This window comes from Parasteatoda tepidariorum, chromosome 10 (genome assembly GCF_982258835.1).
Source record: "Parasteatoda tepidariorum strain Cologne lab strain chromosome 10, Ptep-v5.0, whole genome shotgun sequence".
Classification (NCBI taxonomy): Eukaryota; Metazoa; Arthropoda; class Arachnida; order Araneae; family Theridiidae; genus Parasteatoda; species Parasteatoda tepidariorum.
In genome coordinates, this window is record NC_141764.1 from 86152439 (window position 1) to 86179131 (window position 26693).

General features: G+C 27.0%; 1 protein-coding gene and 3 non-coding genes across 4 annotated transcripts in view; 3 read left to right on the top strand and 1 right to left on the bottom strand.

Annotated features, from left to right (window-relative positions):
- The first annotated feature begins 2600 nt into the window (after window positions 1-2600).
- Window positions 2601-26693, top strand: part of LOC107448622 (uncharacterized) — a 28186-nt gene continuing 4093 nt past the window's right edge. The window contains exons 1-2 of the mRNA XM_016063892.4: window positions 2601-2726; window positions 13126-13184. Coding sequence (XP_015919378.2) covers window positions 2678-2726; window positions 13126-13184 — 108 coding nt within the window. The 5' untranslated portion in view covers window positions 2601-2677. The remainder of the gene's footprint in view (window positions 2727-13125; window positions 13185-26693) is intronic.
- Window positions 20156-20228, top strand: TRNAF-GAA (transfer RNA phenylalanine (anticodon GAA)). Its single transcript has one exon. It is a non-coding gene; the product is annotated as a tRNA-Phe (tRNA).
- On the top strand, window positions 20239-20310 carry TRNAD-GUC (transfer RNA aspartic acid (anticodon GUC)). Its single transcript has one exon. It is a non-coding gene; the product is annotated as a tRNA-Asp (tRNA).
- On the bottom strand, window positions 25308-25380 carry TRNAV-CAC (transfer RNA valine (anticodon CAC)). The gene has a single exon. It is a non-coding gene; the product is annotated as a tRNA-Val (tRNA).

The window sequence follows — 26693 nt, forward strand, 5'->3', positions numbered from 1 at the left end:
AAATTTAGTTCATAATGAATAAAAGGGAAATAATATTTTAAAATTTTTAATCTTTTTAAACTTTCTATGACATAAATTACTTTTATTGCAATTATTTATTCGATTTAATTGGTTGTAATATTAAAATAAAAAGTTCAAAGTAATAAGAGCGAGGAACAATTTTTTATAACGTCTTGGTTAAAACGGAAAGTATACTTAATACGGAAGTTTAAATAATACTCTTCGGAGTTCATTACACCACTATGAAAAAATTTGAGCAAAATTGAGTCAAAATAGTTCGGAAACAAACAAAAAAAAATTAGTTAAATTTGTAAACCCCGTGAATTTACAACTGAAGCAGAATATTCTTATTTTTGAGCAAAATGCTTAGTCTCAAAAGTGATGTGGAGGCAGAAATGTGAGAGATGTTCGTTGGCAACGGGAAGGATCGAACCAAGGACCTCCGATATTCTAACAACCACAGTTATACACCCAAAAACTGAATGAGCCTGGATGTTTTATAAAGTGGGCGTCGCAAGGACGCATCATGACATAATCGTTTTCAATTTCAATGGTACAAAGGGCCAAGTGTAACATATAACATTTGGAATACATGGACCCAATAGGTTAGTTAGTTGATCAATTATTTTGATTTCACTTTTTTGATTATTTCGTTATATCTTAAGAATATTTTACATGAACGGAATGTATGCCATTAAGTGTCATTATGGTGATCTACATAAAGTCTATTACAAAGTTTCCTATATACAACCCAGTATTTGGTTGATTAGAACATGTCCTGCTAAGGACTCTGAGACCCTTGGTTCTAATCCTTCTGACATCCAACGAAAGTTTCTTTCTCACACTTCTACTTTCACACCACTTTTGAAACTATATCTTTTGCTCAAAAATGAGTACATGCTGTTTCAATTTTAAATTCATGGTGCATATAAATTCGACTTTGATTTGTTTCGGAATTACTGTGACTCATTTTCTTTACAGTGATTATTCAAATTTATTGCATCCTTAAGTTCAACCATAATATCATACTTCATAAACTTAAGGTTGCAGCACTTTTCCCGTGTATTGCAAGGTACTGATATAATGATTCAGCTTTCAATCGATTTTTCTCAGAGTGTTGGATTTTTTTTAATTCAGCGAAATAATTTCCAAACGTTTGAAATTTGAAAATTTAAGTAATAAAAAGAGATTATGGGTTTCAAAATCAAGCATCAGTTTCAAAAATCACTATTGGTAACATAAGTGATGTATTGGTTATTTTATTACAGAAAAATATAATACATCGTTGGTGGCGGGAACATTCGTTAAAATTACCGACCCGGTTTTCATCGTGAGATCGAATCAGTCGATTCTGAGGCGAATTCCTGAATAAGTTTACTGGTGCTATTTGTTGTAATTATTGCCTACATTTACATTTTTTCCTGTTATGTTAAGGGAGTTACGACTAATCTAAAGATTGCAGTGGACATTTTAGACAACTTTGATTTCAGTATAAGTCGCTAAAAACTTAGTTTGATTTAATACATGCAATAATTCAAAAATTATTAATGACCAAAATGTTCAAGATTTTTTTGTTCTATAGCGAATTTGTACGCTTCAACATGACTTTCCGTAACTATTCAATAAAACCTTTAGTGTTTTTTAAAAAATTGAATTACAAAACATTTGATAAGGGTATCATTTCAAAATTCAAATTCCAATAAATTCCATCCAAATTTCATAGAATTCCAATTAATCAATTTCCGTACTATATGTTTTGGATATGTTCATTAAGAAACATCTCAAGAAAAGCAACATCTAAAACTTTCGTAAACTATTGAAATTTTAACAATAATTAAATCATGCTCTCCCAATATTTCTAATTTTCATAATTATATATATATATATATATATATATATATATATATATATATATATATATATATATATATATATATATATATATATATATATATATATATATATATATATATATATTATTTTTCTTTATTTAATATTTTCCTTATATTTTGATAAAATAAAGACCTTCATGTTTAATAATTCCCCTTGATTTTAGTTTTATTTATGAAAAATACATCGTTCTTCCTTCAAATTTCAAACAGCAACTTGTAATCTAAACACAGTTTGCCATAACACACATTCATTAAGAAAATAAAAAAAAATTTCATTATCAAAAAAACACTTATTGAAAATCAGCATCACTCCTGTCTGTATAAATTTAAAAGCATAAGGAAAAACCTTTCAGTATATAATGTACTTCCATCAACATATCGTTTTTTAGAACAAAATATTCTGATGGACATTTAGACAGAATGAGATTCTGCAACAGCATGCATGAAGACAGAACAAACAAGATAAGGTGAAAGTTCCATCAAGCGACGTAATTAAAATCTGCAATCAAAAATATTTTCTATTGACCACTGAAATATGTCTCCGCCAATGGAACATGGACGGCTACTTTTCTAAAAACATCTCATCCACTTTCGAAGCTTTCAAACTTGACACACATTTCGAATTCGGATGTGGAACAGGGCCTAAGGGTGGATCAGGGAGTCGTTGCACCTCAGAAGGGATGTTTCTGGATTAAAAGAAGAGTAGGACTTATTCCAAACCGGTGGCAGAAGGAATACCGTTCGGTCAACAGCACTAGTGCCAAAAAGTTTTAGTAAAGTGGACGATGGCTACTAGATACGAGCTGTTAGTGTGTTTTGTATTGGTCACTCTAAGTAAGTGTATGCTTTTGATATTGAAGTATAGATATTTTGTATATGATAATTGTTAAGAAAAAAGGATTTTTTTTTCATGTCATGCTTCATTGATTTTTAAGTCTGTTTAAGTTTTAATCCGTGTGAAAGTAAACTTTCACTTTCTGAAAATAAATAAAAATAAATCACAATGAAATTTTATTTATTTATTAGGTTAGTTGCTTTTCTACATTGGATATCTATAGAAAATGCATCAAATGTTACTACATTTTAAAACGAAATGGTAAAATAGTTTGTTCAAATTTTCCTGAATGGCTATTTTTGCTTTGAAATCAATCTTATCGGTTGATATTCATTTTTTAACAAAAAATAAAAGCATTATTTAAAAAACCGTAAATATATGTACCATTTCTTTTTACCCTATGTAGGTAAAGAAAAGTCGCCACAAATTTTCATAGTGAAATCTTTTAAAATGTAACGATACAAAAGAAATTACTAAAATAACTGTAAATTATGTAGTTATATACGAACTAATGAACTGAACGAAATAAAAAATTAATAAATTGCAATTTAATTGAAGACCAAATTTCTTTCATTGGTATAAATAGTGAGAGGTAATTTATAAAGGGGGTAATTTCATTTTTTTATTATTTCTATAATAATAAAGAATTCTTCCAGATTTTTATCCCTTATTCTTTTCCAGTTAAACAAAATGATGATTCAAATCGGTATAAAGTTTTTAATCATTTAGAGACGAAAGTTGATTTTTTTAATATTATTCCTGGACGCAAATATCCTACAAATGCTCACAAATTTTTATATGAAAATTTAAAACTCTTTATGAATGTATAAATTTTAAAAATTAATATCGTTTTTCTTCGTATTATTGCGCTTAATTCGCAAATAAGATTTAAAAACAAAGTTTATTGTAAGTGCAACAAAATATTTGTTTCCTAATGTAATAATTGTTAAAAAGCCGAAAAATTTTGAGAATTAAAAGCGAAAAATTTCAGTAGCAGACAAAATGGTTCTAAATAAAATAATAATAATAGTAATAATAATAATAGAAATAAAAAAAGTATAACACAAAGATGGCGGGTTTTCTGTTATATAACTCTGCACACAATTGATAATCTTATAATCATCAATTATCTTTTTTCTTATATCTTCTTATAAAAAAAAAATTTAAAAAACATGCTGAATTTTTCGATTTTTCTTTATTTGTGGAGAAATCAGATTTTATTTTTGTAGTTAAAATTTCCTTTGGGAATAATGAAAAATTCAAAATTACCCAAAAGTAGATCTGTGCATTTATGCATGGATTTTAAATAAACACATTTTTAAATACTGTAGAATTGATAACAACTTTATAAGAACAAAGTTATTTTTAAACTACCAGCCAGCTGTTCTTTAAGTCAATATATAGACAAGCACAAGAATAATAAACGATAAACGTGTCTAATAATAGTTCTTTCAAAGTTAGTTTAATAATTTCTACGAATTTAAATTCTAAATGGAACTCTATTTTTTGTTTCTTTTGTGCCAATTGTAGCTTACGTGTTTTTTTGCTTGTTGCCTTCTTCAAAAAAAAAAAAAAAAAAAAAAAAAAAGCTTACTGTTTATTAATATTTTTATTTTTATATTGTTTAATGTCGCAAGTGGATTTCGGTAACTACATTTTATGTTGAAAGGACAAAGCTTTAGTAAAAAAATCATAGAATTGTTGATATCCAAGTATTGGGAGAGAAAAAAAACACACAAAAAAAAAAACAATAGGGAAAAAAACAGTATGTCACACGTGAAAGTCATTCAATATTGAATGAAAAGCAGGAAGATTTGACAGTAAAAATGTCAATGAGGCAACTTCAGTCAAGCATGAACTTATTGATAAGCCGGTGCTATTTTCTATAAAATTTTAAAAAAATGGCTTACTTTGTTTGTGTGGCTACATCTAAATCTATTAAATAATTTTTTTCCCGCAATAACAGTGAATATAACGTTTTAATTAAAAATACTCAACTGAGGAAAAAATATTAATTCCATATGAAATGTTTTAACAGATTATTGTGACCCGCGTCTCCCTAAGTGTTTTCAGCAGGGCGGCTCGCCCTGCTTGCTCTTTGATCCTTGTAAATGCGCCTTCTTTGCCTTTTTTGTAAAAATAAGTGGAGATCCCTTAAAAACACTGCCTTTTTATTCATATTCCATTTTTAAGAAAAAAAATTATTAACTGTTAAAATAATAATTTCGCACAAAAATTATCTGTGTTTATAGGTTTAATTCTGATTACTGTTATAAATATTTACTTTGTTTGGATTATTCGGAGCTGGCTAAAGTTTTATACGTTTCTCTTTTTTCAAGAAGGTATATTAATAAAATTTTTAAATTATTTAAAATTTAAAATTGTTTTTTAAATAAATACTTCTTTTAAAAAAAATGCACCTTTAAATGTTCATTTTTCTAATAATTTTCAGCATAAAAAAATCTTTTAAACTGTTTATCAAAAAGTAATTTATTTAGTTTACGTTTTTTTGAAAAAGAAATGCATGCAGAGAGATTGTCTCTTAGCGTGCCTTTAATTATTATTTATAAACAACAAATTTTCTCTTATTTAGATAATGAATGAAGATTAATTTTTGAAATATACACATAAAATAATATAAGACGGTAACTCAAAAATTGTTGAGCCGCAAATTCAGTTATTACATGATATTACACATTTTGATACATTTTTACAGTGTTAAGTGAGTGCCCTTTCAAAACTCTAAGCGCCCTTTTCTGTGAAGAAGCATCCTACCCTTTTTTTTTATTCCAAGAGAGAATCCTGTATGACGTTTATAAAATTTCAACTTCCTATTCGTAAAACAGTAGGAATTAAATGTTCATACCTAAAAATTTTTTTATTGATAAATTAATTAAAGATAAATGTTTTTCTCTAGTTTAAACAACAAAAATTTAATCATTCAGTTTAACAGTAATGGAGAAAATTTACCGACCAGTTTAATAAAAAATTGCTAAACAAAAAATCATGTGAAGAAATTAAGAATAATCTTTATGATTCAAAAATTAACTAATTGATAAAATGAAACTTAGTTATCTATTAACTTGAAGTTTCAAATTGTATTTTAAAGTTAAGAACAAAAGAAAATATGCGAAGAGAAAAAACGCTATGCTTTGTTCAATATCTGGCTAATATAATTTCAAAGAAGTGTAAAATGATTCAATAAGATTAGGACAATGGTATTTTAAAATTGATTTTTTTTCAATTTTATTTTTAGCTTTCGATTAATTGCCTGGCTTGACGTGAGATGTTTCTAAAAACTATCGCTTTTAGAGTTTAATTCCGATTGACTTAAAACCTCGGGGAAAATATTCTTGACGTAATTAATAACAAACAAAAATATTATTAGATTAATTTTTTTTATAAAAACAATCCATTTTTTATTTGATTTCATTTCCATTTTTTATTTGATTTTATTTCTTTATTGAAATTTTAAAACTCATGTAATCCTTTTGAGCTTTTTGAAATCATCATTTTAACAATATTTATTATCATCAAATTCATTTTTGTCCTTAACAGCATTGTTTTCAATAACATTATTTTCAATAACGCCATTTTTTTATACATATAATTTTTTTTTATATCAAATGCAATTTTCAATCCAGTTATTGCGATTACAGTCATTAAAACATAAAATTTCATTATGCTATAAGACTTGAATTGAGGTCCCCTGTATTACGCCTATTTTAATCATTTTTACATACCTGAAATAATGTATCTATCTCTTTGCTTTTTCTTTGTGTAACTTAATAGTTTTGCTCTCGTTAAGGTTTCGGTAATTAAAATACATAAAATGTTTACTATTATCGTTAGAAGCGTCTAATTGTGTAAATATGGTAAAATATTTAAAGTTTAGTTTCATTTTATTCTAAAAATTTTACACCCAGCAGTTTTAGAATTAAAATACATCATTAGAATTGTTAAAATGTATTGGTCTCTAACAAATCTTGTTTGATCATAGAAATCGATAAATAATTTAACGGTCATTAAATTATAATAAGTTAATAATAAATTCAAAATTATGTAAACGATCATTGTTTTAATTTTTATAAAGGAACATAGTGAAACAACATTTCCATGGCTTTTTTTATGTTCATAAAAAAAGTTTTAAAAAAAAATAATTAAAAAAAAAAACAATGCTGGCTCAACTGTTTCTTTTTTAATCAGTTTATAAAGAATTAAGTATATAAAGTATTTAAAGTAAATATTGTATAATTTAAGTTTAACGTTCTCTTAATATCTTTTTGAATTTTTTCATAACACTTTAAAATACTTCAACTAGAAACTTTAAACTACTTAACCAAAACCTTTCTACAACATTTTTGATATTTTTAATTTTTCTTTTCTTAGCATTTTCACTGTTTTACCATAACAACTTTTATGTATTACATATAATAGCACATTTGGAAAATTTACTAAAAAGCTTTTTTTTTTTTAAATTTCATATTTTCTTGGTTTTCTTAAAAGCACTTTTTTTTTAAATATTTAGTAGTTTCGTGTTGAATTCTATGAAAAAAAAATTAGGAAGGATAATACTGAGTTATGTTATTATGTTTTCCTTATTTATCAAATCTCTTCCGGGAAGAAGTTGGCAAGTATTTTCTGGACAACTCAAATTTATTTGTATGCTATTATTATTATTTGTATGGTATTATTATTTTTTAAGCAATTAGTGCTCATGTTACTTTTTTTCAATAAAATTTCGTAACATAATGTTCAATGTCATAAAACAGGAAAATTACTTTAAAAAAAAATCTTGTCTGGTGGTTTTTGTTTTAGTTATGAAAAAGTCGAAAAATTTGCCAAATTTTGAAAAATAAATGTCATAAAAAAAGAAAGAAAAAAAACTAGCAAATTTATAATAATCTAAGATTTAAAAGAAAAAAAAGTATTCTTACAATCGTTAATTTTCTGAAATATTAGTTGAATACTAACTAATCATTCAATTAAGCATTAAAAAAACTTTACACTCCATCTATACGCTCGAAAATATACTTTCAAAACGGACCTGAAAACAAAATAAAATATATATTATAAAAAAGCGCTTGAATGTATACTAGACCTGAAAATAACCATTTCTCCACATGGCATAAAGAGCGGCGACATAAATTAAATAAACAACCTATTACTTTTTCCCATCGATTTTTTTTCTTCTTTTTTGAAAATTGTTTTATGATAAAAATACATCAATGCAGAAAGACTCAGGAAAACAGAATCGATAAAATGTCCTATGCAATGCAATAATTCTATGCAATAAAATCTTGTCTCTTCAGAGTCCATCAATTTGCGATGTAGAAATTTATGTGGAAAGAGAGTTCTTTAGCAATTCACATATTTTAAAGTTGTAGTGTAGGTATACATTAAATGTATTTTGCCTCCATAAATACTTTTAAATAAATGTATTTGCTTAGCTCATTATAGTTCTTTATTTAATTTATTGTTATTCAGTTTTCGCTGGCTAGTAACTGAAAATTTAAATCTTCTGGCCTATTGTATACGGTTTTTAAGCGAATTACTATTAATAAAATGTAAAATAAAAAAATACTGAAAATTAAATCAAGTCGGAAAAAATTTGCTTATCTTATTTGCTTATCGTGTATTTTTATAATCGCTCTTTAACACTAGAAAGATTGAAATACCTATTTTGCCATATAAAGAAATTTGTTTAAAATCAATTTTTAATATTTTTGATATTATTTTCAGTTATAAAACAAGTCATTAGTAAATATTACCAAAAAAAAAATATACGTTGTACAGAAAGTCACAAAATTGTATCATCGTTGTTGTTCTAATTGAGATTAAAAAGCAGTCCAAATGACTTCCTTGGGCAATTTTAGTGTTAAAAGAACTCGATAGCAGTAATGTGTTAATCATTACTTCTTCTTAGAAATGGTCAAAAATGAAGTAAACCTTCTTTTAAAGAAAATCAATTACAGGAGCAGGTATTTTTAGCTTTTGGACAAAGAATATTACCACATTTTTCTATTTTTTTCCTACATTAACTTCCGTGAGAGAAAGTAAATGCTTCATTACGAGCTTTATCTTCGATTGTTATGAATCGCTCAGATGCGGATGCTTGATAGGGTATGAAAGTAACAGCATGATGGCTCTTATGAAAGGGTGTTGTTTCCCGATCTTCATTAAAGAATAATCTGATCTGTTTGCTTGAGTGCTCAGCTGGGACAGAGAGTGGAATTCTAGAAGGTGTATGGGTACTTTATTATTAGAAATTTGATCAACACACCTCTGGACCAATAAGAGATAACTGATGCGTAGTTTTAATCATTGGTCTACAAATCCCGATTTCCTGATCACCAAGGCATCTAAAGTATTTTAGCTTTAACAGAGATTTTAGAAAAATAAACTTTTAGATTATGTGTAAAACTTCTTGAATAGTAGTAGCCGTTCTTACACAATTATTACTGGTTCCACTTTTCATGTAGTAAATATTTAAAAACTGCTTTACTGAAAAGACTAGCCAATGATTTTTCCAATTTATTATTTTTTAAGTTAGCTAAAATCACAGTTTCAAAATTACAGGCCTAATTTATAAATTTTATATTGTTAATATATAACCGTAGACAGATTTGTTTTGTCTTCTAGATAAAAGTTGCACTGGGGAACAAATTTTTTGTTGCCTATTACATATAAATGCAAATTTTTTGGTTGCATTGATACATATCGACAATAACATAGACAATGAGATTCGGAGTCGTCTAATTTGTTCAAATAAAGCTTTTTATGGTTTAAAATATTTTTTCAAATCCTCTTTTTTATCAAAAAATACAAAACTTTTACTCTATAAAACATTAATCAGGCCAATACTTACCTATGGCTCTGAGACCTGGAACTTAACTCAAGCTGGTGAAAATAAAATTGCCATTTTTGAGAGAAAAGTTTTGAGGGCCATCCTTGGTGGGATAAAAATAAATAATTCCTGGAGAAGACGATATAATACTGAACTGTATGAAATCTACAGAGAGCCAGATATTGTGAAATTCATTAAAATACATCGAATGAACATGGCAGCTCACATTTTCAGAAGGAATGATGACTCAAATTTTAAAAAAATCCTGTTATACAAACCCCTAACGAACAGGAAAAGTGGTAGACCCAGGCTAAGATGGCTGGATTTAGTTGAGACTGATTTCCTTACTCTAAAGGAGAAAAACTGGCGAACAAGTGTCAAAAGTAGAGAGAAGTGGATTCGAATTCAAAGGAAGGCACTGGCCCACCCTGGGCTGTCTAGCCAGATATGATGATGATACAAATACTTATCTTGAGTAATTTGCTTGTGGGGATTTCAAATCTGAAATTAGTTTTGCTTCTAAAGCTACAGATTTTTTTAAATAACATTTTTAGTCTATTTTTGTTGAAATGTACACGCTTAAAGGCGTTATAAATAACATGAGGTCGCTTGAATACTGAGACCAACTACTAGAAGAGTTACGGCATATTATCAAGATTAAAATTACATAAGAACCCAGGCCCGGAAAAGTCGTCATGCATCGTTCAGAGCACTTCTCTACAATGACCTGTTAAAAAAAAAAAGCACGAAGAAACAGTTCATAATAGGGATGCATATCTATCAGCATTTCATGCCATTACCGGGAATGGGTTCCTATGCAATTTTAATCCTGAAAATGTGCTTCAACTTTCCTATACGTTTGCTGCCGTATTATACATAACGTTTTTTAAACTTAAACATTTCGACTAAAAATTTCATTAGAAAAAACTGTAGCTTTTCGAGAGAAACCTACTTTCGAAATCAGCGATACGAAAGTATCTAAAATCTGCTTTAAAAAGTCTCATACAACAGAAAACAAAAAATAAATGAATTAAAAAAAAATACTCCCTAGTACTATTGATGAAATTATTATTTTTTCTTTTTTTAACGAAGAATTGGAGGATTATGCTTGTTGCTAACAAGTTAAGATAGTGGGTATTCTATAATGCGTGTAAAAATAGCCATATTTGATGTAATTTTTATGCAAAACTGCTAAATGCCTCTTGCTGCACACTTATAGACTTTTTTTTTCTTAATTTTTACTCGTGTTAGTCATTAAAGTTATTATTTAATTTACGTCTAATGTTTATTTTTTGCCCAAAAATATGGAATATTAAAACATTTGAGAGGCTATTTTAGATTCACCATAGTTAATTATTCTTACATGGGATGGAATAGATCATTCATTTAGCTTAAATTACTTTCATTTCATTTCCTTGATATTCTTTTGCAAATTTATCAGTTTTTGATGAAAAATTCTCCAAATATCTCTCTATATTATCAAGTTGTTTTGAGAGATCAGTAATACATTTCATTTTGTTTGGCTTAAAAGTAAGACTTAAATACAAGAAATTACGGAGATGTAAAACAAATGTGCACGAAATATCATTGAATAAAATACTTAAAAGTCGTAAATAGTTCGAAAATTATTTACTGTGAAACCTGTAGTCAAAAATACCGCAGGCTGCAGAAATGCAACTAGAGTCGAAATTTTAGTAGCTGAAAGAGTCAAATTTTGTTTATGAACTTAACATGAGTTTTTTTTCAGAAATTCCAATCTCTTCAAAAGTTATTGCAGATTTAAGTACTTTTTTGTGATTTTCATTTACTTTGTTTGATTTACCTTACATTTTGTTTTTCAGAGTAAAAACGAAAAAAACTTTAAAACTAGAAATTACAAAGGTGAATAGAAAAACAAGGAGTATGATAAATAAAATAAAATAAGATTTGATTATTAGTTCGGGAGTTATTATCTGTTAAACTTTTAAATAAAAAATATCATACGGTCGGATCTACATTCCGCTGAATTACAGCTACAAAGTAAAGACAATGAGTACCATGAAATTTAAAACATTTAACATTTGATAATTTTGTTCGAAAATTGAACATATTTAATCGAAAGTCATTGCTTCACTGCTTTTTGCTTTAAATATTAATTACTTATCCATAGTTTAAGGAAAAATCATTTATCTTTCGCAAGATTTTTCTCTTATATGCGAAAAAAGGATCAAAATGAAGAAATTAGATGTTGCCGGATATAAATCTTAGCATTCATATTGAAAACTTTATATTAGTAATTACTATAATTCAATTATAACCGTTTCCAATTTAAAATATTATAATGATATAAGTATCGTCAACGAGCAAAATTATTTCTTATTTATTTCTTCCTATTGTGTCACCATATTCTATACTAAGTGTAATTCTATGTGTCAAGTACATTTGATTATTTCTTAATGTAAATAATTACTCATTATGTTACGATTAAATCCTATTACGAAATCTTCTGATATAAAATTGTAATAGTTATAAATTTTATTAATTTATTTACCCTCAACAAATCTATAATCTATGAAATAGATTTAAAATTATTTGAATCAAATCCAAGCCTGTGTAATTCCTTTTTTTAAACTAGGAGAATTATAAGCTTGTTTTTAACTAGGTATGCATGCTTTTGCTTTAAAACATTAGACATAGAGTTTGTATTTTCAAATTTAATTTTGATTTTGCTTAAATCTTTGTTATAACGAAGCAAATAAATTTAAAACGTAAATTGTATTGAAACTTCAGCTAGTTTCAGAGCACTTCGATAGTATATGATAATGAAATAATTGCATGGTACTTCATTAAGGTATCTTCAAAGTATCTTTAAAGCATTCATCTTGCATTTTATTTTAATTAATTTATTTAACTTTCTTTCTATCAGGGAAAACTATTTCATCTTCACCATGATTATCTGAGGAAGTTGTTGATCAATTTTTGATTCAAATTTAATATGATTTTTCTAATGAAACTCTTTAATATACAATATAAACTTTCGCAAAAAAGAAAGTATTGCTCTAATTATGTAGCACCGAGAAAACAAAATTTTAAAGTTGAACTTCATAAAGAAATGAAATTATGCTGAAAAAATAATTAAACCACACAACCATGTGGTTTTATTCTTTAGAATAAAACAAATCTTACTAAACCCTTTCTGAAATAGTAATCATGAATTCCGTAACCATTGATTTTAATATAGAACTTAAAATCCTGATCAAAAATAAAATTTAAAAAAATGTACATTCACATGAGTTTGCAAATTAATTTTTGAGGTAAGAAAAAACAAAAACTTCATCAGATGTTGTGGAATCGCTATTGAGAAGACGGTATAACAAACTATAAAAATTAGTGACCATGAGTGACCTCTGTGACCATGAGTTCTAAAGAATTAAGTGGTACCTGGAATAACCAGTATATGCATCAGAAATTAGCAATAACACTACAGACTTAAAAGCTCATAAAATGAAATTAAATATTTTGTAAAATTATAAATAAAAGCTTCTTAAAACTAATTAATGTAATTTTTATAGGTTCTACAGTTTTTGCTTCAACATCCAGTTATCCAGATGAAAATCGCTTATCTGCAGAAGTAAGAATACAATTTTTTTCTTTGCTTTCTTAAACAAAATTAAGATATTATTATTTGCTTGTTTTTCGTTAACCTTTATTTACTACTACTGGGAAAAAATCTTGTACAAAAATTATAATAGCTAGCAGCCATGTGCAGTGGGTATAATCTAATAGCTGACAAAATTGGGGCATTTTAGCTCATTAAAATTTAGCCTCTTCGAAAAAGATAAAATAATCGCACTGAAATTGGATATTCTTTAATTCAATTATCACTTTAATTAACTTTTTAAAATTGAAGAGATAACCACAACGAACAAAATCATTACTATAAGTTAAAATTTATGTACCACTTTTTTTAATTTTATTTTTTGCCAATGTCTTACTAAAGGATCTTCAGAAAATACACTCTTCCTCCCCCTTTTTCTATTTAAAATGCAAAATTTCGAAATTTTTCGATTCGTTAAACGACAAAAAAGAAGAAGATGAAAAAAACACTACAGTATTTTGCACGAAAAAGCACAAGTATTTCAATCTGCTTCAGACAATGCTAATCACTTCGCTGTAATTAAATGCTATTAGATTAGCTAATTTGAGTTTGAAGCCAATGAACTGCATCTCATTAATTTCAAAAAACTAAATTTCTTTTCATTTATTTAAAAAATACTGATTCAAGGCTTGCTAGTTTTAATCAAACAAAAGCAGCTCTTCAAATGAATTGCCATAAACAAAACACGATTGAAATTAAAAGAAGAAATATTTTTAAAAGTTATTAAAACTTTATAGACCTAAATCAAAGGTAGCGATTTAAGATCGTTTGTCTACTAAGAATGTTCCCCGTTAAAGTAACGATCTTATCATTCACCTAATTTCTTGATTGCTGTACTTTAATGATTCCTTTGTTTCTTTAATTGTCAAAGACATTGCTCTAAAAATAAAGAGAGCTGCTTTTGTCTTTAGTTCCTTTTTCGCTAATCTTAGTTTATTGGCGTTAATAAGTTCAAGATTGAATTACTACTAGTTGTAATGAATAGTAAATTATGCTAATTTTGCAAATGTAACAAGTTTGGAAGGAAAATTATGATTAGCATTTATCTCTAAAGGTGTTTTGAAATTTTTCTTGTATTTCAGTTTCCTGAAGCGAAATTTCGCTGTAACCACATCTAGAAGGTATATAGCAAAATTATCTATGCAAAATAAAATCATGAAAGATACCTTACTAAGTGATTTTTTATGAACTTTACTGGTGTATTATAAGATTACATTGATAGTGAAGCTTCAACACTTTTAAATACCTCTCAAAAGAAGAAAAACAATCCTAAGACTTTCAAACATTTTTACCACAGTTTAAACTAATTTCTCTTCAAAGTAATCTAAAATTAAATTAACTCAAACTATTAAAAATAAATATTTTTGTTACTTTAAGTCGAACCAAGCCTAATAGCCATACCGGCATAACTTTTAATATGTTGTATCACTTGTAAAACTCCGTGCCGGTTCAAAATAATTAAGAAAGATTTCTCCAGAAATTTAAAATCCTTTTTTTTAATAATATATTTAAATGATTTTTTTAATGAACAATGGGCTTTAAAACAATTGTGATTAAGGGAGAAATTTCTAATTCATTTAAAAAAAAATTCAGTAATGAAATGAAAACTAAAAGCTCAGTTAGACATAATTTAATAGAACTTATTTTCAATAATTTGATAAAATAATAATCCATAAAAATGTTTCGAATCAAATAAAGACAATAAAACATTTTAATCTTAAATTATTAGAATTTTTAGACATCCTGTTGAAGATATTTTTTAAAATATGCTTTTGTACATTGTAAATAAACTTTCTTCCTCCAGTTAACAAAGTTCAGGCAGAGCATAGAAAATTTATAAAATGCATTATTTTTATTGAACTATACTTAAAATATATTCATTAAGACACAAAAAAAAGTTTCGCGTATGAAAATTATATTTTAGTTACGAAACAATATGGTGCGTATGGTTTTTATGGTGCCAAATCAATGGGCAAACAATTTAGTTGAACAATAGTTTTTTTTATGACAATTGTTATATTATTATTTTATTTACAGACTCTTCAACTTTAATCCATCATAAAAACACATTTTCATTCTCAATACACATTTTCAAAAAGTCGACAACCATTTCAAGTTTTAAAACTAGCGTAGTTCGAAAATTTCTCAACGGAAAGTGTTTACTCCAATTAAATTATTAATATTTTACACATGCTTTAAAAACTCATGAAAACGGCAGAAAAATAAAATTAGTGAAAAATATACATATTATTAGTGAAATATACATAAAATATACATAAAATTAGTGAAAAATATACAAATAAAAATTGTTCATTGAAATGGTGCTTTTACGCCCACGGAGATCCACGATTATCCTAAAATACACTTTCTCGTTCCTAGTTTGTAAAGGGTAAATATGTGTAAGAAAGTCAGAGGAAGCTAGGAAGAGAAAGTGAATGTTAAACGATTACCATTAATAGCAAGCATCAAAATGATTCCGTGGTCCTATTAAAATACAATTTAGCAAAAATTACAGGATTTTATGAATTGGCAATAAAATAATAGCATGCAAAAGAAAAGTTTTGCATGAAATAAAGACAATAACATTTTCATATACTAAATTATTTTATTTTATAATCGTCGTTGAACAGCCGACCTAATTTTAGGTTTACGACTACTAATGTTCAACTCCTAGTCTTGTAATTTTGAACTCAATCAAAAAGACGAGGGAGCTCGTGGATCAAGTATTGGGAGAACTTCGCCGTCTTAGAGGACTTTTTGATGGAGCTAACCTGCATTTGTGTTACATGGAGAGGAAAACCACGAGATCCTCCCACGGTTAGCCTGATGGCAAGGGGACTCCAACCCATGATCCGTCTACCTTTGAGGATATTTCACATCAGCACTGTGGTCGGTGCAAGATCGGATGCGGAATTCGTATCAATCAGCTAAAGCCGGGATCGAACCCGGTTCACCTCATTGGAATGCGAACACTCTATCCCCTGAGCCACCACAGCTCCATATACTAAATTTAATTTAAAAAAAAATTGCATTCAGTAGCAAATATTGTTTAAACGATGTTTTTTTTTCTTACATTGCGAATGGCTTATTATTGCACTAAAGTCACCCACACTTATAAACCACGACACTTTTTTTTAACAGTTTCCTCCACACAGTTATGCAACACTTAGATCATCAAAACATTCATCTTCTCTCAACCACAAAAACAAAACAAAAAATGAAATTAAGCGCAAATAGATTAAAGTGTTTCAGGAAATTGGAAAGTAAGAGAATGTGAACGTTAAGCAATTGTCATTAATGGCGAGCATTAAAAAGATCCTTTGGACTTGGGCCTATAAAATTTTAATTTAGTGAAAATTACAGGAATATTTTTTATAAATGAATTAGCAATAAAATAATAATGTGTAAAGGAAAAGTTTTATATGAAATGAAGACAATAACATATTCACATACTAAATTAGAAAGAAATTTTATGCCACCAGTTGCAGATATTGTTTAAACGATGTGTTTTTTCCCCCTTCTAAATTAACTAACTGCATTGTGAATGGACTATTATATTATTAGACTATAACTAAGATCTCCCACACTTACAAACCGCGATACTATTTTGATAGCCTCCTCCACACAGTTATGCAATACTTGGATCCGCTGTCATCAAAAGATACACTTTCTCTCAAAAAAAGTGAAGCGCAAATAGGTTAAAGTGTCTGAGGAAGTTGGGAAGTAAGTGAAGGTGGATATTAAACAATCGCCATTACACAGATCCGGTGGCATTAACCTTGTCTACTGCTCCGCTTAAAATATATAGACGCTGTCCTCAATTCTATTTTGCGGAGATAGAGAGAGAGAAAAAGTGAAAAGAAGTAAATAATCAAAATGCTGAGGGAAAGTTGCGACTTGTTTTGGGAAATTCCATTTTATTCGGTGATGAAAGCGGAGAATTATGGGAATTATGTAAAGTAACGGGTGTGAGCTGCGTATTGATGAATCATCTACATTGAGATCCATATCACAGTTACTTTTTTTTTCTTTCAGAGTATGTGATTGCATGTTGGAATTGTAAACACGTTGTTGAATTGCATAAAAAAAATAACAATGTCTTTTGATGCTCCATTTTTTTTCTTCAGACTTGCTTTTCTATTTTCCTATTTGCTGTAATTATGTCTTTATTCCTGATTCAGTTATCTATTTATATCCCGCGTTACACATGGGTGTTGTTACATTTTAAAGTGTAACCTCGATAAAATTTGAAGTTTTCGTTTCTTCTAGATCTTTTTCGCCTCTTTTGATGTACATCTTAATAATCAGCAATCAAGGGTAACCTCAAAAACTATTATGATTAAATTAATTCAACTTACCTCAGTACTATGCTATCAACAAACGGAGTTTTTTACAATACTCTTGTGGAATTTTTTATTTCTTTTTTTCATATTTTTTTAATTATTTATTTTTGTATATTTTTACTGTTATTTTTATTTTTTGTAGTAGTTCTAATTTCTTATAATTTTTTTTCTATTGATTTTTTAAATGCTAATAATTAGCAATTTAAGGTTGTAATTGAACCTCGATAATAAATAAGATTAAATTAATTTAATTTACCTCCGTTCTATCAACAACCGTAGTGTTTAAAAAAAAATTTCGTCGATTTTACTTATTTCTTGCTTTATTCCTTTAGCTTTAATAATCATACCTCTGGGGGTACTGAATTGGAGATTGGTCGTTCTCTGGGTCAGATTAAAATTACGATCTGTGGATGAATGGGTCTGACCTACAAATGGACAGTGATGCGTGTGTTGCTGAAGTCGTATTCTTGGCCATAGATGGCACTACTGAAAAACAAGAAACGCACCCTCTGCCTTAAATTCGCTTGGCTTCACGATGCAGGCTTGCTAGTATTGGCAATTGACATTAAAAACAACAACATTCCTTCATTCTATATTTCTTGTATATTTTTATACATTTATATTTTTTAAATTTCTACACAAGTTCTTCTTTCTTGTAGAATATTTTTCTTCTATTCATAGCTTAGATCTTAATAATCAGCAATCAAATGCTCTAAATGAACCTCAAAAAATAATAAGTTTAAATTAATATAATTACTTCTATGCAATCAACAAACGAAATGCTTAACATGATATTCTTGTAAAATTTTATTCTTCTTGTTTATTATTCTTTTGTTGTATTGTTCTTACGTCTTTTTTTATATTTTTGTTCGGTATTATTATTTTATTTTTTTTTCGAATTTTTTCCTTCTTTTGATAGTTTACTTAGTATGATACTTTTTGATAGTTCTTTTGATTAGTTCTTTTGATACCTGCAATAACCAGCAATAAAGAGTTGTTACTTCACTTCACAATAGTTTTTGAAATTGTTGTTTGAATTGTTATTACAACTCTGTATCATCAACAAACGAGGTGTTTTTTGTGATTAACTCGTAGAAAATTTTATTAATTGTTTTATTCTTTTATTGGATTTTTCTAGCGTCTTTTTATTTTTTGAAGCAATTCTCATTTCCGGTAGGATTTTTTCTTTAGAAAATTTAGACCTAAGTAATCTACACTCAGAGTTTATAATTTCGCCACAAAAATTAGTAGGGCCCAATTTTATTTACTTCTAAAAAAGAAGTTATTTATCACAAAAAGTATGGTACTATTAATTTATTATGCGTAATGCGAAATCTAGCTTTGTGGAAACTCCAAAAGCTAATTTTTCTAACATTTTTTTCAATCACGTAATCACTGCATCATATACAAAGCAGTAGTAGTCTATTATTGTCTATATTATTTCTAATTTATGTTCATTACACCAAAAAATCTACTGCAGATAGATGCCTAAAATTTTATTTGTATTAAAAAAATATATTTTAAGAAAGTTACTAACACTGTTTAAAAATTATATTTTTAACAAAAAATTTATTACGTTTTTGAATTTTTTTTATTTTTAAGTAAATAAATAAAGCAATATTAATGATTTGATATTTTTTTATTTTAGATAAACGTTTTTAAACATCTTAAGCTATCTTCAAAGTTGAAAACATAATTGGATTAAATATTAATATTTTTAGATCATAAAATTAGAGAATAATTTAGATCTCGATAACTAGTAATAAGGTATTGTATTTTTACCACAAAAATTATTAAGGTTTAATAAATTTAACTTATTACTATCAATAACTAGGTGTTCATTGCAACTTATCTTACCGTTTAAATTATTCTGTGTATTGTGATATCTAGTTTTTGTTGACATAAATAAATAAAAACCAAATTAATTTCTTCACGGACATTTGTTTCATTATAGCTAGAAGTTTTAAAGAAAAAATAAGAGTGTAAGATGTTTCTCTTCCAGAAAAGGTAAAGAGAGAATAATAAGATACTTTACTTTCTGTCAAGTAGCAAACAAAATTAAAGTTTAATAATTAAGTAAAAAAAATTTTTTTGATTAAAAGTAATTTATAGTGAAATATTTGGGAAATAATTTTTGCGGATCTGAGTGAAACCACTTTTCTGATCCTATTGAATTAATTTTTTAATGATGTCTAGAAAAATTATTTTACGATTCCATTTTTTTAACATCTTTCTTCACGAAATTATTCACAAATCTGTAATATTTCATAAAGAATCTAGTTAACGCAGTAAAAACTAGATGGCACTAGTGTTGTATTGAAACTTGAGAAAAATTTAGTGCAAATGAAAAAAAAGTAAGCGGAATAAAAATAATAATATATAAATTAATTTCTGAATTGTCGAAATTTACCGAAAGAAATGCTAACTTATGGAAGCAATTGTTATCTCACCTGTTTTTATTGCAATTATATAGGTACAATACTTATATTTTGAGATTAATAAAAAAAATTACTTAATAATATAAAAATAAATTCAAAATAAGGGAAAAAAAATAACTTAATGTACTTTGTTTATATATAACATATAATGGTATACCAACGTGCCGAAATAGCTCAGTTGGGAGAGCGTTAGACTGAAGATCTAAAGGTCCCTGGTTCGATCCCGGGTTTCGGCATAGTTGTATATCCTCGGTAGTATAGTGGTCAGTATCCCCGCCTGTCACGCGGGAGACCGGGGTTCGATTCCCCGCCGGGGAGTATTTTTTAATTAAAAGTGAATATTTTTTTTTTGAAATTTTAATAAATTCATTCCTTTCCATTATTCAAATGATAAGCCACACTCTTTCCACGGAAAAAATAATTTATGGATCAAGCTGCTATTTAATATTGTTTTCAAATAAGCACTTTACAAACATCCGTAATTTCTTCCTGAGACAGCCAAACGAGACTTAAAAAATACTCTGCATATCCAAAACAAATTTTGAAACTTTAAATCCTACTTTTCGTAGACTTCTATTTTCCAAAGTTAATAAAGAAAATATAATTAAAACTGAAAAATAAATCTGACAGAATTGCTGGGTTTGTTGATGTATATAGATTTTTTATACACATTCGTTGACTTTATTAATGACATTGTTTTGTGTGTAAAATAAAAATTATTATAAAATTTAAATAAACAAAAAGCGATGTATGGTACACTTGCCAAAATTTTAAAATAACTAACACAGCAGTTGCGAGCAGCTTGGCCACTTTTCAGAATTATCTTGTAGAACGTGCATACTTTAATGGTAAGCAAGTCGAATGCACAGCCCAACTTTATTTAAATATTAAAATTGTACAACCCCTACTCCAATACTAACAAATTAATTAATAACCAAATTTCCTCACCGTTTAGCTATGGTCCGCGTTTAAGTAATTTAATTTCAATTTTATTTACTTTCAAGATATGTTCGTGATAAAGTCAAAGTTGTCAAAGTTTGTAAAAAAAAATTTAAAAAAATAGCTTGTTTTAATTTGTTATGAAAAAATTTAGTTTTTCCTTCTAAAGCATGTTTACGGCAATCGTTACAAAGAAACAACGGCTTCATTTGGGCAATGGTTACATAGTATTCTTCTATAGTATCTTCATTCATAGTATTCTTCTATAGTATCTTCATTTAACTTTTCGCCCTTATGATAAATCTTTATTTAAACCAATTTTCATCATTATGATAATGTGGCTAGTTTTATAACGATTTTTCATATTAAGTGCCACAGAGTTATAAATAATGACAGTCACAACTATACGTGTATAGACAATTTAAAAAAAAGAAGAAAAAAAAAAACAGAAATAAACAAATTTAGGATGGTTATATACACTGCGTCATCCCTTAATTATAACTAATGTTAATTAACGTATTAATTTTTATGAGTAAATAATCAATGATTATTTTAGGGAAATCTCTAAAAATTTATTTATTTATTTTTCCTTTGTCCTTAAGCCTAGCTGATTATTTTCCAGTCACGCAGAACAGTTTTCAAGCAATACATAATAAATTCGTTACAATTCTCACGTTTGCGGCAAGTAGGCAATTTGAAAAAATTCTGCGTATGCGATTGTTTCCCAATAAACTTATACATTATTTTAGTTTATTTAAGCAAATAAGCTTGATGAGAGCAATTTATAAACTGCCGGAAATAAATAAATGAATTTCTTTGTAATAAGATTAAAATTTTGAGAAACGAAAAAAAAATACATATTTAAATTAATTACATATTTTTACTTATAGTACATATAATTACATAATAACATATAAAGATAATTACATATTTTTAAAATTTTGATTTGCTGCCATCTAGTGATGAGAAATCAATCGAGATACGTAATTTAGAAATAAAGTTTTTTTCAAGGTTTTATCAGAATAGTTCATTGAAAATACATTAATGCATTAAAATTGCTTGGAAATATTTATTTAAATAAATATGTTAATGCCCAAACTGTGAACAATTATATCCCATTAAAGATTCCATAACTATTCATTTTTCATGCCATAGCTTAAGTTTTACTGTGTTTAAATTTTTATTTATGGAAGATTATTACAATTTTCTGCAATATCAAATCAAATAAATGTTTATCTTTAAATATCACCTAAATTTTACTTTTTATTTGGTATAAAAATGGATGGAAATGTCACATTAGAAACACAGCTTTTGTAAAAATAAATAATAATAATATCTCATACTAGATGGCTCTAGAGGGCAGCATCAAGTACATTGAACAGCCTTAAAAACTGAAGGAATAAACAAACTTTTCCTGACTGCTATCGTTATCGCTATCATTTCTTCACTTACTTAGGGATTTTGAAGTTTCTCCCACCCACTAAATAATATTGTTATTACTAGTGGAAAAAAAATCACTTTTAAAAAAAAAATTCCTTTCATCAATAATAAATATTTCAATATTTACATTCAGCTTTTAAATCCAAATTGCATTATAAAATTTTTTGCATTATATCCGACACGTTTGAATAAATATATTAATGGCCAAACATTTTATGCACAGTTTTCTAATTTTAAGACGAAAAAAAACTGGTAAAGGGTAACAAACGGCCCCTGAAGTCCAACTCAACTCAAGAACTATGTTAAGGGTCAAATTATGAAAAGTTAAAAAATATCAAATGAAAAAGTGTGCACCATTATTATTTGAGAAAATCAGATTAAGAGTATTATTTAAGCTTTACACCACAAAACTAAAAAAATATTACATAGCAACTCAATTTAAAATTTAAACTTGTCCATTATTTTATCCAAAATTTAATTAAATATTTAACAAAATTATAAAAAATTTATATCAAAATTACACCATCCTTAAAATCACTTTTCAAAAAGTTATACTTCTTTTTTAGCTTTTTAAAATTGTTTTTGAATAAAATATCAAGTCTGAAACAATTGTGAAGCAGCAAGTCATTGATAAATTGAACAAAGTTTAAAAGCAATTTTGAGCATAATTATTATTAGTACTTTTTCTCTTAAGTAGCAATTATAGTGTTTTTCCTCTATTGTAGAGTATTCTAATGTATAGACATTAGAATTAGAGATAAATAACCTAAAATAACGAGGCTTAGGGCCCAAAGGTTATTCTTACACTGGGAAAGTAGACATTGGCTTGATAACGGAAAATAATTCATAGGCTAATCATTGGCGTTAGAAATATTTTTACTCAATTTCCCGTTTTTATTTATTCGTTTTCTTCTTTTTTTAAATGTACATAATTTTTTTTTTATCTTAATATGATACCTAAAGATAGAGCAGTGACAGTAAATTTTAGACTTAACATATATCAACGCACAATATCGTGCTCTAAAAAAATCTAGATTTCGGGATCAAAATATCGCGGAAATATCGAATATCAAATGGGAATCCAAATTCATCCTATACAGATTTTATTGCAAGAATAAGCTTTCAATATATAATTATTGTATTTAGTATAATTGATTAATATAATAATTTATGTATTCAAACTGAAGAAATTCAATTTATTTTGTACACCACATCTCTATTTTTCCTCAACTACATCAATATACATTTAATTACCTTCTGATTTTGAAATTATTTTCTAATTAGTATAATAATTACAAATTTTAAAAATCAAATTTCAAGAAATGCAAAGGAAAAAATAACTTTATGATTTAACATATTTTTATTTAAATCATCGGAACGATTATAAAATAAAAATATTTTCGCAAATTATATATTAAAAATATATCTTCAACATATTAGTAAAGAGATTCAACTTATGTTTATCACTCCACGCCTCCTTTTTTTATTGCTTATTGACGAATTTAGTTTCTGACTTTAGAGTGCATTAAATGTATTAAATTAATATGAGTGTATTAAATTTTAATTTTACAAAAAATAAAACTCACCTCATTCTTAATGAAATCATTTAGATGTACAAGTTTTAAAATAAGAGAATATTTACTTAAAATAATGAAAATGAATAGATTAAAAAGTGTAGAATTATACCTTTTAAATCAATCCTATTTAAGATATCTATCGCTTTGGCCTAATTTTAAAATCTAATCGCAGAAGAGTTATCTATTTTTAAAAATTAATAATCAACATGTCTTGAGGTATTAAATGTCATTTCTCCGCACGCATCCCTGTTAACACAATCAAAGTATCATGCTGTGGAACATGGAACTTTCGTCTTTTGTTTTTTAATTTTCCCGCCTCTTTGTTTTGTTCTGGTTACGGTTAATAACCTCATAACACGTTAAAGAAAAGAGAAATCGTTTTCATTTAAAGATCGACTTAAATTGAATGAGATGGTAAAGTAGGTCTTTGGTCAGCTGAGGGCTCTTTCTTTCCAATAAAACAGAAAAAACTGTGATATGAGAAGACATTGAAAGAGAAGTTGTGGGCCACAAGGTCGTTTTGTTAGATCACATGCCAGTTTTTTTGAGGAAATCGCGAGCTATAAAGAAGGAAATGGTCTGTAAATAAAATTATCGTTTGCGCTCGTTCTTATAAAGAGGAATTTTGTACTTTTTTTTAATAGTGCAACTAAGAAATAAGCTGATTCACAGATGTTACATTACCTATTACTAGCAATGATCTTTCAGACCTTAGGCCTAAATTTTTACAAAAAACGAGAAAGAAAAAAAATCTCGTTAAAGAAATAAATTTAATCAAGTAGATCTCACTGCTGTAAGGAAGTACATTCAATTGCTAGTTTGAAGTATATAACTAGCAACAAGTTTTATTCCATGAAAGTTACTTCAAAACGCAGACTTTTACCCTTGTTTAGAATCAATAAAAAAAGAAACGGGTACGGAAAAAGTAAAAATGTTGATATTTATAAATAGCTAAAACAATTGAGTTAAAATTGAATCTCTTTGAAGCAAACATTTTGCACTGAAGGTTTTGATGTTCAGATGCATGTCCCATTGGTTTAAATTTATTTATATCATTATAAATTTATTATTTTTCAAAATTTAATTCATCTTAGGAAACATAAATTTACCTAAATGAACAATATATTTTTTCAGCATGAAAATCATAAGATATATGTAATTGAAAAAATTAAAAATTTTTGGTAACCCAATGTAACATTATTTGAAATTAGTATCATAATCCTGGTATTTTTCTTTAATATGTTATTGAAGTTAGATAACGTTCTATAAAAATAATAATAAAAATAAAAAAGTGAATTAAATGGGGAGACTGATGAGAATACTGGTCTTGTTCGACTGAAAAGCAACAAAAAAACAGCATGTTTCCGCCCGGGATCGAACCGGGGACCTTGCGCGTGTGAAGCGCACGTGATAACCACTACACTACGGAAACGATACCGAATAGTGAGTAAATACGGCAATAAAAAATAATTTTTGTTTATAAATTTTTATTTTTTTTAAATGAAATTAGTTGAGGAAGCAAAAGCCCAAAATTTCCATAATCTATAAAAACTATTTCTTTATATATCTCTTTTCTTGCTTAAGCTAAGATTTTCAAATATTCAACATCTCTGAAAGAGGCAATTTAATTATTAAAGCGCAATATTGCAATTAAACACGATTTTATTCAATGATAAGATTTATTTGTTTAATATTAGAAACAATGTATTTGTTATTGTTGAATGAGGGGTGTTATAAAGTTCTGTATGGCAAAAAGTTGGAAGGTTTTGTTAGTATATGCATTAAAATTGGCAACTATTATGCAATGTCCAAAAATTTTAATTTCATTAATTTGTTCCAAATGTTTATTAATGACTTTATAGGCTTTAACATATGATATATACTTTAAAAAATAAATATAATAATATTAAATGCTACTTAATAATATTAAATATCACTAAAAAATTCCTTTTGTTAATTTACTTATATTTTGCCTTGTTTTTCGTATTATAAAGAGGAAAATAAAATTTCTGATGGTGCGTTTTTTAAAATGAAACTTCTTGTTAGAAAATTACGTAATAATTTTTTTAACATTTTTATAAAATTAAATTTGTGTTCAGTCCAATGGAATAAAAATGGTTATCACACATTTGACAGTATCGAAATGATCACATAAATATCAGAAATACCGAGTGTATTTTGAAGCATTACTCTCAACTGATAGTGCAAATGCATCACTTTACTCATTTTATTTTATGTGTTCCTTTTTTTTCTTATTTTGTGTAAAAAAAAATAAGTGTTAACTAATAAAAAGCTTTCAAAAAGAAGGAAAGGAAAAGTCAATTCAATAATTGAAAATTTATTTATTATGATAACTTAAATACATTTGTTCCTTTATTCAAGGAATGGTTGAAAAGAAAAAAATGAAGAGTAATTCCAGTAATTGAAAATTCATTGCTTGTGATAACGTAGATTAATTTGTTCTTTGTTTTCAAAAAATGAAAGAATGATTAAAAAGAATAAAATGAAGAGTAATTCCAGTAATTGAAAATTCATTGCTTGTGATAAAGTAGATTATTTTGCTCTTTTTTTTAAACAATGAAAGAATGACTATAAAAAAGAGAAATGAAAAATAATTCCAGTAATTGAAAATTCATTGCTTGTGATAACGTAGATTAATTTGTTCTTTGTTTACAAAAAATGAAAGAATGATTAAAAAGAATAAAATGAAGAGTAATTCCAGTAATTGAAAATTCATTGCTTGTG